At 52.7% G+C, this 18,725-nt stretch overlaps 1 protein-coding gene across 4 annotated transcripts in view; it reads right to left on the bottom strand.

Moving 5' to 3' along the window:
* Positions 1–18,725, bottom strand: part of ARHGAP26 (Rho GTPase activating protein 26) — a 120,735-nt gene that overhangs the window by 72,991 nt on the left and 29,019 nt on the right. For all 4 annotated transcript variants that reach the window (XM_084295145.1, XM_084295147.1, XM_084295146.1 and 1 more), the window contains exons 11-12: positions 16,476–16,554; positions 252–288 (exon numbers count right to left, since the gene is read on the bottom strand). In XM_084295145.1, coding sequence (XP_084151271.1) covers positions 252–288; positions 16,476–16,554 — 116 coding nt within the window. The remainder of the gene's footprint in view (positions 1–251; positions 289–16,475; positions 16,555–18,725) is intronic.

The raw sequence follows: 18,725 nt of genomic DNA, 5'->3' as shown, positions 1-18,725 counted from the left end.
TGTGCATGAAGGGAACCGGCCCCGAGGGATGCCAGCACCTGGGGAGCGAGGGAGCCTCCCAGCCCCATTTCCCTGACCCCTGTGTGCCCGTCCCCAGCTGGGTGGCTCTCTCCCGGGGCCACCCTGCAGTCCCCAATCACCCTCCACCCCATCCCGGTGTCACCGCCACCAGCAGCTCAGCCTCCCCGCCGGGGCTGCAAGCTGCACGGCACAGACCCTTCTGGGGGGCCCTGCTTACAAAGGGTACTTACTGCCTTCGCTTTGGTTGTCCTTGTTCGAGTTGTAGACCTGGAAAACACAAGAAGAAAGCCTTATGAAGACCTGGCTGCAGCTGGGAAGGCACCGCTGACCCACCTCATGTCCCCTGCTGGTGGCAGCTTTGGGAGCAGCTGCCCCGGCCCCACCAGCCAGGTGCCAGGGCCAGCACAGGCGTCAGCAGCAGGCTGCCCCAGCTAAAACAAATTCTCAAAAATAGGACAAATAGGACAGAATAGGTGGGAACGGAAACTAAACGGGCTTTAAAAGAAAACACAGATGGGCATTCCTCGCTTCCTTGCAACACGTAAAGGATACGAACCTCGGAGCAAAGCAGGCAGCTCCTTCCCTTCGTGTCAGGAGCACTGCAGCAACATCTGGCAGGCGCTGCTCAGGCCAGGAGCAGCCCTCCCCACTCACATGCACTTACAGCGAATAAACGAGGCAAAGGGTAAGAGGAGAAGAAACATGAGTTCAGGGAGGACATGAAATGCTGCAGGATGAGCCCCCCTCGGGCAATGCTGTGACTCCAGCCCAAGCCTCTCCTGCCTCCAGATACCGGTGCTCTTCCTCCTGCCCTGCCCCCATTACAGCTTGGCTACTTTAGGTTAGAGCAGAGCTTCAGTGGGTTACAAGAAAAAGGGGGAAATGACAGCAGAAGGTTTTAATCAGTTTATTTTAATCAGTTGAAGCACAATTTTAAAACCTAGCATAATGAAAAGCTGTAAGATCAGCCTTCGGATCCAAAAAGGTTGCATTTCTCTAGCTCAGTAGATGAAGATGTTAAAACAAATAAAAAAAATAAATCCTTCATCAACCTGGAGCTGAAACAAACACACACGGCACTCGGTCAGCATCACAAGCTGGAGCTGAGTGTGGCAGCATCCATCAGAACAGGAAAAAAAGCCTGTGTGGGCCGTTAAACAAAGCCACGGGCGTGCACACCCTTCCTCTCCCAGGGAACAAAGCTGGGAGCCCCCTTCCACAGGGACCGAAGCTCGGGGAACTGATTTAATCACATGCTGCGGCCAGAAATAGCAAGCGGGGAAGGAAAGTTTCCACGGGCGATGTTGACAGCAACACGGCAGCAGCAGCCACCACACATCGCCCTCCCCTGCCGTCGGGCAGCTCCCGGCCCTTTGCACCCAGGCACGAACGAACGCCAAGGGCAGGGGATGCACGAGCTGCCCCCAGAGCTCCCAGCGGGGCTGTCCTGGCCAGGATGTGCCCCACAGCCCCGGCAGAAGCAGAGATGAGGGAGAGGATCCTGCCCTCGGGAACGGTGCCGGTGGTGCCCGGACAGGCGCTGAGCGCGGCACCGCTCGGCTCGCTGCGGGTGCCCCAGCAGCAGCTCCAACCCAACGGCCCCTCGCCCTCAAAGCAGCCCCCAAAAGGCTGTGTGCCATACTCCTGCTGTGAAGCCACTTAACCAGATGTCCTCCTCAGAGTTAAATAAAACCCCTCGGGGTTCCTGCGCTCCCCGGCCTCTCGGCCCCACCGAGGCTGCAGCCCCACCGCTGCGGTGCCGGGGCGGGCAGGAGCAGCTCCCACTCCAGCTGCACGTGCCAGTCAGCACGGCGAGCCGAATGAGGAAACTCCGTCAGCATTACAGACAGCTTTCTGTCCAGATATCTCCCACAGGTTTATTTTTACCCCTCGGTGCCATACACCAGGCGGAAGGCGGCAGGCACTCGCAGGGTCCATGACCCAGGGAGCGCCCCTGCAGCCACAAATCCTACAAATCGGCTCAAAACCCGGGTACAGTCATAGACCGACCCCACTCTGCTTGATCCCCCCCTCCTGAGATGTTTCCCAAGGAGCATCTTCCCTCTCCCACTCCCAGGGGGCCCAGCTACGCAGCGGAGGACAAAGTGGAGATTTTGTTTGCAGGAGGAGAGTGCATCGCCCCACATCTGGAGACTGGGGGATGAATCAGCAGCAAACACTGCCAGTCAGCAAGGGAGCTTTCCTCCAGGAACTGCGTTTGTATCAAGAAAATAAAAATAAGTGAAAAGAGGGAAGGAAATACACAGCAGGCTCCCCCGCCAGCAGCGCAGCCTCGCAGCCCTGGCCACGAAGTCAGCTTTCTCTAATAACGCTTCTCCCCAGCTCTGCTTCCACCCCCGAGGACCTGCTGTAGGAGTGGGCAGAGTTCAGCTAATTTCAGCTCACCAGAGGCTCGCAGAGCACCCGGCCCTCCCTGGGGACCCCGCTGGCACTCGGAGCCCTGCAGCTTCAGACCCCACAGCTTCGTCCACCAGCTGCACCAGGTCACTGTCCCCAGGGCCCCTGCTCTCAGCATCCTGCTCTGCCCAGCCCAGCCACCTGCCCTTGCTGAGCATGCACCAGCTCCAGTGCTTGGGCATCAAATATTTTCCATTTTTCTGGGTCCACACGGGTGTCACCCCCCTGCTCTGGCTCCTGACACACTTCCCAGCACGGCTTCGTCGTCCGCTGTCCAGCTCTGAGTTAGGGCACGCAGCGCATCAGCCGCAGGAGATGTGTCTGCCCGCAGAGCCGTTCTTGCAAGTTGGTTAAATGAAACCATAGAGATGTTGTTAATCATCAGACACCGCTCTTTAAAAATGAGAGAGGACAGACACGGAAACGCAATACGCTTGTGCCATTAACTGCCAAGTGTGCACACAGCATAAAGGAAATTTCACGCAGAGGCCAGCCGTGCGGCCATAAAGCAAGGAGGTAGCGCCGTCCTCCACCCATCTCGCTAAGGACAAAGCCTTTACTGCCCATTGAGGGTTTTAGGTCCATAAGGACAAACCCTTTGCCACTGCCAGTGCGCGAATGCCCTGACACCACCCTACAACATCGAAGCTGTAACCAAGCCTCAGCTCTGTAACATCCTTTCCTTTTCCAAAACAAACATTATATTTTATAAAAAAACCTTTTGCTATACCAAAAAGCATTTGCTCGGAGGTGAAGGGCCGACACGCTGCGTATCGCGTGTGGGAATATTCGGTTATAAAACTCACCCAACTGGGGCTAGTGACTAACTTGGAGACAAATCCCTACCCTGCGGCGCTCCGCTCGCTTTAAAAGTCATTCTCTCGCTAATTATTCCCATTTGATCATATCTTCAGAGCCAAACTATCTTTACCACGAAGTTTCAGAGGTGATGGTAATAGAAAAAATATTTATTAACCTAATATAGAATTTGCTGGAAGCCTTGAATTCAGTCTTCTGAATTCATACTGAAGATGGTCAAATATCCCGAAGAAAATTGGTTTCTATCTTTCTTAGTGGCAGCTACTGCTTGCTTAACTTCAGCAGTCGTGGCTATTTGGAGGCTTAAACAAGGCCTCTTTAAGCCACCTTTCCGATGTAATTTTGAAAAATTCTGAGACTGATCCATAAGTAAAGCGGAGGCTTTTAGGTTCTATGAACCGAATTCTCCAGATTTTACAACCCGATCCTACAAAAAAGGCACATGTGAGCATGCAAAGAGCCAACAGCTAACAACTGCCTGCCTGTAGGTTGTTTAGGGTGAAACTTTTGTGGGCAAAGGGGAAAAAAAGAAGTAAATGGGGTTTGGAAGAGGAAGTAAGAACAGGAGATGTTGAGTAATTTTATGTTCATTTCCTCATTTCAGATTTCACACTGGTTTGGCCATGATGTCTATTATCCTCCGTGATAAATTAACTATGCTTTCATATGGCAACTGCATGTTTGCACACATCGTTTCTATAAAACAACTCCATTCCAGACACAAAACAGGTTTCCACTTAAGATCCCAACTGCCCCAACCGAAGCCGTAACACTCGGAGGCTGCACAGTGCGCGGGCACAGCCGGCAAATCTGTCAGGTTCAAATATTGGAGCAAGATCTGCCTAAATGGCCGAAAACCAGATGAAAGAACTGTCTAGCTTCTCAGAGGCACAGAGGCGAGAGGTAGATGAAATGTATAGAAATCCTTAACCAACAGTAACGTCAGCTGTCCTGCTCTGTACTCACAGACAGAGGGACCTCCACTTGAGAAGGAAACCATCATTTCAGTCGCCTAGCCCATGTCCTGGCTTGGAAGATGCCTCCTTGCACTCCTTTTACTGGTACTGAGACCTACTCTTCAACCTAGACTTTGTATTTAGACTAAAACTGACTGTCAAAATTGGCCAGTCCTGCCAGATTTCCTTGGTCTCCCTGGAGGAGCGCAGTGTTTGTAAAGCCATGAGCAATAGAAGGAAATGCTGCAATGTTATGCAATTTCCTTGTGATTCATATTCAGAAATCCTCAAAACAACCATGAACGAGTTTTTCAACTTTGAGTTCAGAAGACGAAGAGGCCAAAAATGTATAAATAGAATTCATTATGTTCCCTCAGAATTGGTAGTCCAGCTGGCTTGCCAGCCACCCAAGGACAGGTTTTGAAGACACGGAGAGGAGAACCGCAGACATTTTTGGAACTTCTTATTAAATGATCTGGGGAAATAGTTGGAAAAAACAGCATGCAGGCTGGCGTCCAGCTCGGATTTGCTCAGACAAGACCTGGGTCAAAGTACATGGCGCAGACACTGGCGCGGCGCAGGGTGGTGCCTGCAGTCCCCCAAGCCACCAAGCAGCCGCAGCACCAGGGCTCGCTCAGCCCAGCAGGGGGAACATGGTGCTGGGACCCCTGCCCTTCATCCACTTCTTCAGTGCCCCTGCAATAGGGTGCTCCGACGATCTGCTGGGAAGTCTTTCCCCTGAGCCTCTCACTTGGACACTAACGAAGCACCAGATCACTTCCCCACAGGCCAGACCCAAAGGTCCTCGTCCCCTTCAGAGCATCAGGGAAACTGAAGGGCGTCGAGCTCAGCCCCAGAGAATTTATTCCAAATTATTCACAAAGAGCTGAAAGCCTGAGAAGCAGCAACCACTGAGCAAAAGGCTTATGAAAATGCCTGGACAAAAAAGCCTCTGGGATGATGCACAGTGCTCGGGAGCTCTCAGGAAAAGAGCAGAGAAGACCGACTCCAGCGTTCCCTAAAGCTGTGGTAGCACACAAAACCCTGCTCTGACGAACTACAGTGGAGACACTGTAAGTTACAGGAGGTTTTACATGGAGATCTTGGGAAACTCAAAATGATTTCAAGCGAGTAAAACCTCTGAGAATTGTTTAGCACATATTCAGCTTAGAAGACAAGGCATTACTTTGTTTTTACCGTTTCTGTTGCCAAATACTCCATTATTTCACAGCAACTCAAGAGAAAAAGAAAGTGATAAAATAGCAGCCTAATTTTAGTACAATAAGGATGGCACATTGTCCCTGACTGCAAACAGCACGAGTTACCCACTCACGTCCTCAAACTGCTGTCGAACACAAGCAGTTTCAGGGGCTTCTGAGGAAGGCCGGTCTGTGGGGCTGTCCGTCTCTCCTGGCCAGGCACGTTATTGCTCACTTTTATGCTCGTGTGCCCAGTATTGCATTTCTACCTTGTCTTCTCCATCGTACTGCTAAATCCAGCCTTCATGAAGATGGGCAGCCTATGGTCTGCTATCCTATCTCCCACGGTGGGCTCGGGATTGCCCACAGCTGGGTCGGAGCCTCCAGACAGTTTGGGCACACCTAGGGAGGGGAAGATCCCTTGTACCTGACTCCTGCAACAGCAGGTAATGGGAAAGGAAGGAAGAGAGAGTAAAAAAGAAGGATTAGCACAGGCCCATGCCACGCCGGGCAGGATCCTCTGCACCTGACACCCGAGCGAGCTTGGCACGCTGCAGAGGAGCTGTGTTGGGACACGGCCCAGCAGCAGGATGCCAGCAGAGCACAGAGCAGGAAGGCTCATGTACAAAAAAGCATATTTCCTTGTTAAAAGCAGGACACCTGGCAACCTTGATGAAATCAGCCCTTGTTTCTGGCTCTGCCTTATCAACCCTGTTCTATTTTTGTCCGAGAGCCAGGTTTTCATACTACAGGCAGGATTTTCAGAGCTAGACTACACTGTGTTGTGGCTAGAAATAACCTTCCTTGCTCTCTGAGCCAGAACGATATAGATAGGAGTAAGATCTCTCCCAGCCCACATCACTGCAAACCTCCCTGCAGGGGGAAGGGAGGGAAAAAATACGCCTTGCTTCCAAAGCGAAAGACTTGGCAGGGCAGCAGAAACCTGCTGCGAAATGCTGGTTTATGTCATTCAAACGAGGGCTGTTCATTTGGAAGAGGGTGGCCTAGGGTCCCTGGCAGCTCCTTCCTTCCTTCCTTCCTTCCCTCCCAACCTACTGTTCGACGCTGAACTCAGGCGTTGCAGGCAGAGCTACCGCCCCAGCGCGCTTCCCTTCGCCCTCCCCCTCCCTCCTCCCGGCACAAATCTCAGCCCCGAGCTCACACCGATGCCCGAGTTTGATTAAAAGCAAAAAAACATCCATCAAAGCGAAGCATCTGGGGGCCTGAATCCTCTACACGGGTCTTGCTCTTGTGCGTCTCGGCGCTGAACTAAGCGATGGTTCTAATTAAAAACAAGCCCACGTTTTATTACAAGTGCAGGCATTCCCAAGAGCCTCCAAAGCCGAAGCCGACCGGGCTGCCCGCCAGCCATCTGGACTGCTTAGCTCAGCTCGGTTATATAACCCGCCGTGTTTGTCACCTCGGGAAAAAATTACCTGGGTCAGCCAAGGAAAAAACTACCTGGGTCACACCGCCAGCCTTCCGAGTCTGCAGGTCAAAGGGAAACCGAGCAGCAGATAGCTTGGAAATCAAACCAAAAAAGAAAAAAAAAAAAAAAAAGAGGGTAGGTGGAAGCAACAGGGCACAAAGCACGTTAGCCATACAGTAGCCTCTAGAACAATGTAACTAAAGGTCAGCCGGTTTAGAAAAATACATTTTTGGAATAACTGAGGCGCTTAAAGCTTCGCAGCGTCTTTAAGCAAGTCCAGCGGAGCAGCTAAATCCAGATCGCTCCAGTGACTGATAAAAAGTGAAAATTTCTGCTAGTTCAACAGCTTTCCCTTAAGTTTTCTAGGATGCTTGAGCAACAACTTGCACATCCTCCTCCGCCAGCTCTGTGCTGGAGCCCCGCCAGCCTCGCTCTCCCCCTCTCCCGCGAGCACACACGCCCTTCCTCCTCCCAATGTCTACCCATCAACCAGGAGCCTGAGCACACCAAACCAGCCTAATTTTAAATGACACTGGCACCTTCGTTTCTAAAGTAACTAACACAGATGTGCCTCGCGTTCCTGCCCTGTGGGAAGAGGCTCCTCGCTGCCCAGTTGCTCCGAGCAGCCGGGGGTTGGTGCCACGACCCCAGCATCTTTGTGGTGAGGCCACTTCTAGCCCTGGGCTCGTGCAGCTGCTGGGGCAGGAGGCTGGGCTGGCCGTGGGGCCGAGTATCCCTCAGAACTGACCATCACAGTGCTGCGGGGTCTGCCTGGGACAGCAAAGCCAGGACAGCATGGGAGAGGGGCCCGGAGTACAGAAATACGATGATCAAACCGTTCCCAGTATTGACGGGCAGGCTTTCGTCTGAGGCTGCGGCTAGAAGAAGGACAAAGCCTAGGTCACAGCCCATGCTGGGACTGTAGCATGACAGTAGACCACTATTTAAAGAGGGCAAGGACCTTTAAAAGCAGGCAGTAAAGGAAGTGATTAATTTTACACCTGACTGTACAACGCATCGCCTATTTTAATTTTTAATTTCGTGTAGAAAAAAAAAAACTACTCTAATGGCCCACTGAAACTGGCAGAGAAGTTTGTTCTGCTAACACGGAGCTATTCTCTGAATTTCTAGATGATTCCTGAATCCTCTGCTCAAACACTCCTAAACAGAGGTGATATGAGCAGAGAGAGAAAAGGCAGGAGATTTTCTCTTTGGCATTTCATCCCCACTGAGCACTTTGTGCCTCCCCGCAGAGGCTGCCAGCAACTGGGCAGATGCAGCCTAAGGGTGGGCAGCTGGGTTCAATCAAAGCAGCATAACGAAATCGCTCGATGCCACCACCCAGCAACCATTTCTGAAGCTCTCTCCCCTGTCCGGGCCCAGACTCATGAACAAGTTCACACACGCCAGCTGATCTGTCCTGTTCACACACACACACACACACACACACCGCTTGTCGCCAGCACGCAGCAATTCAAGATCAATCAGCCATCGTTCCCCAGGGACTCTGCAAACTCTCATTACCTCCCACCACCGTGCTCACCTCCTGGCCTGAACCAAAATGAAAGAGAAACACATCGTGCTGCAGCAGGCTCTGCGGGTATCCCGCACAAAACACAGGTTTGTGCAGGGTCCTGTGAGCAGACCTTCGCTCACATCCCAGCCCTCCTGTCCCACACCCTCCGTGGGTATCAGCAGTGGCCAAAGCTTCCCCAGCAAAAGCAACATCATCAGCTGCTCCCACCGGGAGACCAAAACCCAGCTCATGCCGAAGGACCAGCCATCCCACTCCCCAAGCAAAGCCAAATGTCTGTAGCCTATTTCGTGCAGTAATATCACAGTGAGGAGTGCTGTGGTGAAGCTGGCTACAGCAAAGAGTACATTAAGGAAACGATGAGGCATTCACGCACAGAGATGACAAACAGAAACAGGAGCTGCTGTTCTGCTCCTGGACTTCCCAACAACAGTGCTAGAAGCAGAAGAGGTCACAAACTTTCCAGAAGTGGGTGTGATAGCAATTTTTGTTTTATAAAGAAGTCTTTTATCTTCTTTAGATGATCTAGAATGTTTCTCTCGGTATTTTTCCTCTTTATGACCCAATCAGCTTTTTTAAGGAAAGGACAAAAAACTGACATCTTGAAGCAGCAGCGATTCTGACTCAGAAAGCTATCAAACACTGAAGCAGCATTTGTTGGAACCATACCTAAAAGCCTGAAGTCGAGCCTTAAGACCTCACTGGCTTAAGTGCTTTAGAAACAAAATAAAAGCTTATAATACTAATGTAAAGTTATTACCCATAGGCTTAAAACAGGTTACAAAACAGGAGAGGGAGAACAAGGGAGCTGTGGTCAAAGTACACGTGATACAAAAACTAACATGGAACAGGATAAATTATCACTGCGCTTGACTCCTTAGGATCCTTTTCTGCCACCCTGTCCCCAAAAAGGACAAAGGACAAACGACAAGCAGACTTTTTCTTGGCCAAAATCCTTTGTCGTGGGACGCAGAGAAGCCAAGCAGGCACTTTGCTGAGCCAGGTTCTGCTGGCAGGCAGGGGGCTCGCCACCATGGCCCCCAGGCACCCGCTGGAGCTGCCCACATGTTGCCCACCTCCAGCGAGACAAAGATGCTGCTGCCAGAGGCACTTCAGATGCTCCCAGGCAGCCTTGGTTCAGGGAAAGTTCACTGGGTTGTCTGGGTTGGGGGGCAGTAAGAGGCAAAGAGAAAAAAGCAAACAATAGAAACTTATAGATTGAAAGAGTGCAGCGGGGAAAGATGTCCCACTCAGCAAAGGCAGAGAGATGGAGAATCAGCAAGTGGAATGAGGCAGGTCATGGAAAATGGAACAGAAAGAATTTGCCATAAGCAAACAAACCCAGAGAGGACGAAGGCCATGAAGAAGCTGCAAGATAAAACATATGCTAATAACCAGCCTTCTCTGGAAGGCCTGCAGAAACACACATTTTTGTCAGACCAGCATGAAAGACTGCAAGGAAAAAAGCTGAAAAGATAAACATGGCCCAAACCCTTGAGCATCAAAGGAGTAAACGTGATGCTCGCTCCCAACATCTCACCTGCATACAAAGAGGCTCTCCCATGCAAAGAGAAAACAGCTGAAAACCATCGCACCTGTAGTCAAAGATACTCTGGATGAAGATTTTTCTATAATTTTAAATAATTAACTTCCTCCATTAACTACTAAACTGAGGTGCAATTTATGCCCAGCACACTCGGAGAAAAACATGACTGATGTTTATTAACAACCAGAGTGATCGGTCCCCAAGTCCTCCTGAGTCTGATGCAGCAGCAGTCGTAGATACTGCACCCTAGGTGGAAACGCTGGCCCCCACCTCAGTCACAGACGGTTTTTCAAACATTGCTGGAAACGGATACAGAGCTAATGAGCACGGTACACAAACCGACAGAGAAGAGGCAAGTGACCTCCAAGGAGTTGGAGATGAAATGAATTAAAATGATAGAGCAGATTTGCAGCTTCCAGTTCGTTATGATGGAATACGAGAAGGTTGGGAATTCGTGCAGTTGGTAGGTATCCAGCTGTCCCTCCGTGGTGTCTTGGGGGTTGCAACTGAAGTCCTTCAAGTTAATTTATTTTTTGAATGAGCCAAAATGACAGGAATGCCGAGGTTGAAAGCACTGGATTGAGTTCAAAAGACATCATTTCCACTGGGAAATTAATCTCTCACCATTTTGCATAATTAGACAAGGAAAATGAAAAACAATTTCAGAAAGAATTCCCAGAAGCCATATCTGAGGTGGAGGCGGGAGAGGGTGCCGCGTATTGGGCAGGAACGCGAGGCCGGGCTTTGTTGTTACGCTGGGGTTTGCTATAAAAACACCACGTTGCATTTCCAGAGCAGAAATACTGAACCAGCCCCAGTGCCGCCGAGCAGCTGTCGGACAGGGAGCGAGGCCGAGGGCTGGGACCAGGGGCAGGGCTGCTGCAGACGCCTCTCCCAGCGCCGTGCCAAGGGCACACCGGGCCACGGGAGCTCCCAGTGGGGCTGAACGCGGCTGCCCAGCAGCCTCACTGCCCATTACGGGTTATTTCTCTGCTGGTACTGCCACCAAACCAACCCAACCCAACCACCACCGCGGGCTGGCCCTGAGGGGGACACGAGCCCCGCCATGGCAGGCTGCCCGGCCCCCCGCCACAGGCCCCCTGGCACAGCCTCAGCCCTCGGGCAGCCCAGGCCTGGGCCCCCCAGGACACCCAGGGCCAGGAGATGGCAGCCATGGTCACCATGGCAACCCGAGCAGGCCTGCCTGATGGAGGCGGCGAGGGGAAGGACCCTCGGTGCCTGGGGGGGCAATGCCAGGCCGTGCACGTTTTGAAGGTCTGAGCTCAGCCCCGCTCAGTGCAACCGAACGCTGCCTGCCCCCAAAACTATCATCTGCTTCTCTCAGGGGAGCAGCAGAGGAAGGACAGAGCAACGGGAGAGGGATGTGTTTTTCATTTGGGGCCATGCCAAGCTCTGGGGGCAGACCTGGGAAGCATTTGTTTTCCCTGCCCCATGCAGCAGGAACTGCCCTGCCTGAGAGCCGGGGCAGCAGGAGCAGGGCAGCCCGTCCTGGGCACCCCCAGACCCGCAGCCCCCCACCCACACGGGCTGCCCTTGCCCTGGCAGGGCACAAGTGCACTGAGCGGGCTGGTCTCAGCTTGCCATCTAGTGGAGGGCGCCCGCACGGCGTCCCCATGCCTGCCCTGCTCCATTTTGTGCCGTCCCCACGCTTGCAGCACTGGAGGATGTTCGAAGAAAGGAGAGCCCGGTGACACCGAATGCCCAAGCACTGACCACACCACCTAGCCACCGGGCGTCCTGGGGCACTGAGGGGCCACAGCCACCAGGACGCGGTCAGAAGCCCCATAGGGTGCTGCAGAAAGAATAACAAGTCCTTCGTGATCCCCCAATGTGTCTGCTCGCCCAGTACTGCCACTGACTGCAAGCCCGCAGCACCCGGCAGCATCAGACCCCCCCGAGGGAAGGCTGTGGGGGCTCATGTGGGCTCACAGCTCAGACATACCAACCCCACCCGCACCTTATTTCATTAGGCTACAAAGCTACAGGCACATCACAAACTCCAGGCGATGACCTACAGCTACAGATGGGAGACGGGTTTCAACTGAAGGTTAAAGAGTTTGGCCTGGGCTCAAATGGAGGAAGAGAAACTCAGGACAAGACATATGAAGTATGGTGCTGCAGTGGTCACCAGGAATTGGGCAGAGGGTACTCCTTACCCAAGCAAAGGATTGGCACATCTACACAAAAGAGAGCTATTGGCAAAGGGCTGCCAGTGTCCACAGACCTTCGGCACCTAGGGAAGGCCTTAAGAGAGTTTCAGTGTCTCTGCAATATCTCAAATGTCATTTAAGAGAGCCTTTGTGGATCTTGCCCTCCGGGCTTTCATTAATTCAGCAGTAACCACTTCTGAACTTCCTGAGTTCCCAGCGCTGACAAACAGCATCGCAACTCCAGCCGGGCCCTGCCCCTGTTTGGGAACATGAACACGGCGTCTCAGCACCCAGCAGAAAACACAGACACCGCAGCTACTGCTCGACGTGTCCCCACGGCTCAGCAGCTCCACACAGCCCAACGGCCCCGCAGCCCGGTGTCCTCACACAAAGCAGCAGCCAGGACTGCACCTGGGAGAGCGGGGAACCAAGAGATGGTTTCTGGACCCCAGAGCAGTGAGGTCCAGGAACGGCTTTCCAGAATGGGAGCAAAAACCTCGTTTGCTTTCTGGAGGATGGAGACTCGTGGCACAAGGACCGAGTCAAGTGAGTGCCACTGCAACGGGTCCAACTTCGGGCAGGTCCCAGGACCAAACCCACCAGCCTCAGCAGTGCTGCCTTGCTGAGTTACCAGCCTTTAGCCTCCCACAGCACGCAAGGGATTTGTACTCTGCTTGCCTTTGCAAATGTGCAGAACACATAAAGGAACTGAAGGTAAGGGGAGCAGAGAAGGAAAGAAGAAAGCCCTGTTTGCGTGTCTCCATTGCTCACCAACTCCCTGTGAGGGCACAAGCTGGAACCAGCTGCCGGTCCCCAGCTGATGGTGCCCTTGGCTTTACAGCACAAACAAAACCAACTCCTAGGTGAAATGCTTGCTGCATTTTTATGCACTTGTATTGCTTCAAAGAACCAAAAGCAAAACAAAACAAATCAAGCAAAGGGCAGCACACTGCAAGCAGCAGAGCAGCACTGCTCAGGTCCCATCCACGTCTTATTTCCTCTGACAGGATCACAGGATGTTGCATTTGCCTTTTAACACTATCTTTTCCATCACCAAGCAAGGCTATGGACAATGTATTAATCCAGCTCAAGAGGGATGTAATTTAACATGTTTCATATCCTCAATCCTCTGCTTACCCTTACATTGCTAGGCTGACTTTCCTAAAGAAATATTTTTGTGTCCCAAACGCTTCCAAAACCAGTACCCCACTTCTGCCTGCATGGACGTGAGAATGATTTCTAAGATTACGAACCTGCTTGGAAGGTAATAGCAGGAACTGCTGACACCAGCATCAATTTTGGCTGGCATGCTCACTGCAGACTTGGCAAGCAGAGCCACAACCTTACTAAAATGCTTATCTTGTTCGGTTCTTTGACAGAAAGCAAACAGCCTAATTTGCGTCTCTGTTAATCCTACAGCCTACCACAGCCACCAGTATGAGCCAACACAGCTTTTATTCTTGACTCAGTCCCCAGTCAAGTTTCAGAATCACTCTGGCCTACACCATATTCATTCGCAAACTGCATCACCAAAGGAAAAAAAAACACATAGGAAACTCATCCTGAATATCTTAATGAAAATGAATGCAATTGCTCTGTTACGTAGTTAACATTTTCTCCTATTTCCAGCCTCTGTAACATAAAAGAAAACCCAAAGTCAACACAGGGTTTTCAGCCAAATTAATTGCAAGTGGTAAGAGTTAACAGACTGATGATAGCTATCTGGAGTCTGCTCTGACTGTAAGATATATAATAAATCTTTTCAAGTTGTGACAAATGTCTTGGCTAATGTAGCCCACATTCTATGTTGAGATTTTACTAAAATGTAATACAACATTTGGTTTTAGTTTTTTAATTATAATTAAGAAACAAACTCCACTGCACTTTAATCTCTCCACAGCCCGAATTTGCACATGGAATTACCGTCTCCGCCGTGCCAATCTTTCCCACACTCAATATTCAAATCAAAGGAAACCAGACATTCTTTCCAGTAGGGGTGTTTTTGGTTACAAAATTATAGTCAAAGCATAGAATGGATGCTTCTAGGAGTCCAAACATTAAACCCTTGTCTCTTGCTCAAGGAAATCTCCGCAGAGTAGGTAACGTCCCACACCCTCACGCCACAAGATAAGAACTCAAACAAAACAGACCAACAGCTCCACTTGTGAGAGATCAAAAGAGGATAACTGAGGACGAGGAGCTACCTTGTCTGTCAACACACGCTGCCTCCATCAGTGAAATGCCTCTTGCATCCATCTCCACAGAGGCTTCATTCCCATGGCTCCCGCGCCACACCTGGCAGGCCGGGTTTAAGCGCCACGAGCACTGAAGCGCCACGAGGTATTGCATTAAGGCACAGCGTTAATGAGCAGCAACACTGCCTGACGTGCTGGATGAGCAAGCTGCTCGAAGCTGATGGGCACGATAGGGAAGAATAGAAATGTGCAGGTGGCAGCATGAAGACCTCTGTTTTTTGAATGGGTTCACGTAATCAGATTCTGGAACAGGATCATCCAGGCAGTGCTGCATCTGTTACTCCATAGCGCCTTTCGCATGCACAGCGCCCTACAAACGCTCAAAATCTCTGGCTGCACTTCTGCAACCCTATCCTACCAGACCGGCTCCACTATTGTGCCAAGCCCTGATAGCATCAGCAGGTCACAATGCAGCTGGATGACTGTATTCGTGCAGCTCCAGCTGGAGGTGGCCGAGTTTCACATCCCTGCAACTGCATTCTGCAGCGGAGGTGAGGCAGAGGGAAGTAGGTGAGCAGGCTAAAAGAGGACAAGGCTTGATGCCAATTATGAGCAATTATGCACATTTAGTTAGTGAAAGAACAGAAAATATTATCCTGCCTCTGGATGCCTGCCACCACAGATCCCAGGTAGGGGTTAATTTAGGAGGGGACAAGACAGTTTGCATGCTGGAGCTGGAGGGGCTGGCGTGCCTTACACAGGGCTGAGTGCCTTCCCCCTGCAGCTGCCACAGGACAGGGACGCTCGAGTTAATAGCCAAGGTGGAGCAGGCTGGCTCTCCCAGGCAAGGCTGAGTGATAGAAAAAGACAGCAGGGGTTGTCCTGGGCACGCACTGCATGTTCTGTCTCCTTTTTGCTTCTGTGCCTGTGTCTCCCACAATACCGGTTCTTGGAAGAAGGTGTACATGTGCAATTTTGTCCTAGAAATGTTGTTTCACCCCAGGGAGTGGCAGAGAGGTGTGATCACCATCAGCAGTAGGTCCCAGCTCCACAGCACATGCCCTGTTAGGAAGCGAGGTCTGTGCAGCGTGGAGAAGGGGCTAGCCAAGCTTCGTGGGGACCCGACAGCAGCCACCTTACGAGGAAGGCATCAGAAGGACAGAGACAGGCTCCCCGAGGCAGTGCAGGGCAGAACAGACAGGAGGTGTAAACTCAAACCACAGACAAGGCATCAGGAGGAACTCTGCTCCAGGGGGATGGCCAGGCAGCAGAGCTGGAGCTCTGGAGAGCTGTGCCAAAGGTCTCCTTCCTCGGGAGTTTTCAGTTCCCCGCTGGATAATGCCCCGAGTAATCTGCTTAGAACAGGAGGCTGGACGAGACACCTCCCAAGGTCTCATCCCATCCCAATTACCCAGTGAATCCCTGATTCCAAACTAAGCCCTGACCATCATCCTCACTGCAAGGCACCGCCGGGGGTACCCGGCAGCACCCTCAGACCCAGCCGATGTCTGAGTCGCTGCAGGTGTGTCAAAGCAAGCCCGGCACGCGCCTGCCAGCCCGTGTGTGTCCGCGTGGGTTTCACGAACACTTCTTTGTGACAAACCAAGGACCTTGCCGTGGGTGGCGGGGAGGCTCTGGCTCAAGGCAGCAGCAGTCTGTGGCCGCGGGGCTGTGCTGGAATCTCTCCCAGCGATGAGGCAGCCCGCACAGCTTCGGCATGGCAGAAGCAAGCACAGCGAGGACGGTATCGCTGAGAGCTGGGAACGGGCTCCACTCCTCCTCTCGCACTAAATCTGCAGTTCTCTGCAAGACGCAGAAACGCCTGCCAGATGAGTTGCAGGACTCAAAAATCCCTGGAAATCTACAGCGTATTTTCTTCCACTGCTCTTTTTGCCATGTTTTCCTTTCAGCACAGCACAGCAGCGTGTTTGTGCTGGCCAAGCCTACCCTCCTCCCTTCCACCACACCTTCAAGCAATCCAAGCACAGGAGATACAGTATTACCTCAAATATTTAACCAAAGGATTAAACTATTCTCTTGGCAGGAGGCGTGCGCTGCCCCACGGATACAGCTCTCGCGCCGGCTGGCAGGCGCTGCGTGACTGCGAGCTCTGCAGCGAGCTGCCCCGGGCTACACAACGCTCTCCGTGCTCTTCTCCAGTGCTTTCTCTCTAATATTTGTGCTCACCGGCTCCCGGCCATCCATTGCCTCCATCCAAAGCCTTCGGTCCTCTTCCGAAAGCGCCTGCATGGTGATCACGCCAGGCCTGCGGAGAGAAAGGGAACACCGTGAGTAAACTGCAGGATGGAAAATGAAGATGACAGGGATAAATTTTCCATGCGAGGGAGAGAGAAAGATGATGATGTTCCTCACCGAGCCCCTGCAGCACGGAGCTGATGCCAGCCTTACCCCTGCAGGGAAATCCCCGCAGATCCTAAGCAGGACCAAGAACGGCGCAGAAGGCATCTCCAGCAATCAGCACACATTTTCAGTGCTTTTAGAGCGTAACAGCCACTCCGTGACGCTAGACAATTTTGCATTTGATTTTCCCCCAGAGAGATCACCTGCATTGGAGCTAAGCACGTCCACGTAATGGCCAAGGTGAGGAAGGCAACCGAGCAAGCAGGATGCCCCCACACCCCACGTCCCACCACCACCTAAGCACAGGCTCCAGGGGGACCTTCCGCTGCATGAGGAATTTCAACACTTTTATCCCCAAAATGCTCGTGTGGTGTGACCATCTCACATCCCTGACCCTGCCGGTGCTCCCACACTGCCAGTTCCTCTGCTCCCTCCCAAGCTATTTTCAGAGGCATTAGCACAGCACGGCTGCTGTTTCTGCAGGAGGAGCACGGACACGAGCCCTGGCAACAGGGAGGACGCAGGCATGGCCAGCACGACCGGGAGCAGCTATCGGGGCCGACCCCACAGCAGCACTTGTGAGGTTTCATCCATGGGAAGTGCTGCAGCACAGAGCTCCTGGGGCCACAGTCTCCATCCCTGCAAGGCGCAGCCGCCCCGGCCACGCAGGGGTCAGCCACCGAGCTGCCGACCACTAAATCCCCAAAAAATGGTAAGGCCTGGGAAGAGGGGGAATTTCTAAGCTGCACTTTCCAAAAGCGATTCAGCAGGAGGATGGGAGCAGCAGGACCGCTCTGCGACAGCCGTTCAGCCCCTGATAAGAGCTGATCCTCCGTCAGAAGAGACAGCACTAACAGGGGCTGCCATGGTGCTGGTTTTGGCCCCTTTTCTACTGCTTCTAGCAGTCCGTATGGGAAAGGAGCAAAGAGTTAACACTCCTCACTTGCTGTGCCCCCTGACCGACCAGGCAGCTCGCTCGTGGCACCCCAAGGCAGCTAGCACGGGGTCCCCAGCAGCAGCAGTGTGCTCAGGCTCGCATCAAGCCCAGGTCCAAGTAAACCAGCCGTAATGTATTTGATCTCCGCTAATCCCATTGGTGAGTCAGTCAATACTCACCAGCTTAGTGGTTTGGAAGTTTACTCATTCTGAAGGGAAGAGGAAACCACTTAACCATCGCCCCGTTTGAGGAAGAAAGCGTTCAGCATCCAGCGCCGAGTGTTTTCGAGACGGGGAGCAGAGCTCCTCGCCCTGCACAGCCCGGGTGGCGCAGAGCAGCCGGAGCTACCCACGGAGGAACAGGAGCACTGGCCATGGGCTGAGAGCAGCTCCTCTCAGAGCAGCTCCTTCACGGCAAGAGGCTGAGGCCGGGGCCACCGGGGGCTCAGCTGCACCCCCGGCCAAGGCCCAGGCCTGAGCTGGAGGCAGGGTGCTGGGCGCTGCTGCAGGGGGCACCGACAGCCCCGGCAGAAAGCCCTGGCCGGGCTCTAGCTGAGACTCGGGCAAAGGAAATACGGGGATTTCTGTCCCTCTGGCTGAGACATTAAAACAAAAGACATTTAAAGCGTTCATTTGAGTAAGCTTGACGCTGGCCTCTCAGAACAGCGACAAGACTCCAGAAAGACAATACGGGTATCTGCTGTGCCAGGCTCCCTCCTGCACAGGACAAAGGAGCGATAAGGTGGTGATGTTTGCTCTGCCTCCGAGCAGATAACAACTCTTTGGGCTTCACTTCAAAGTCACACTTATTTAGCAGCATGCGGGGCGGGGCTGTGAAACTGAATTAAAAAGCCATTTACATTGCAAATAGCTCTGCATTTCCTCCCACTGCGTTCATTGCCAGAGCCTCCATTGCACCACTTCCCGAGCAGAGCCACCTTCCTGGCCCTGATGCCTGCAGGACGCGCCCCGTGCATTATGCCCCGTGCATTATTGATCTGCGCCGTGCCCAGGGGTACCTCGCACTCGCTGTCCGGGCAGGCTGGCTGCAGCGGGGGCAGCATCCCCCCGACAGCATCAGCAGCAAGCTCTGAGCGCCTGCAGCCAGCCCCGTGTGCAGGGGGTTCCTTCCAGACCAAC

The sequence above is a fragment of the Netta rufina genome (assembly GCF_964035555.1).
Source record: "Netta rufina genome assembly, chromosome: 14".
In the NCBI taxonomy this organism is placed as follows: Eukaryota; Metazoa; Chordata; class Aves; order Anseriformes; family Anatidae; genus Netta; species Netta rufina.
This window is presented reverse-complemented; position numbering and strand designations above follow the sequence as displayed.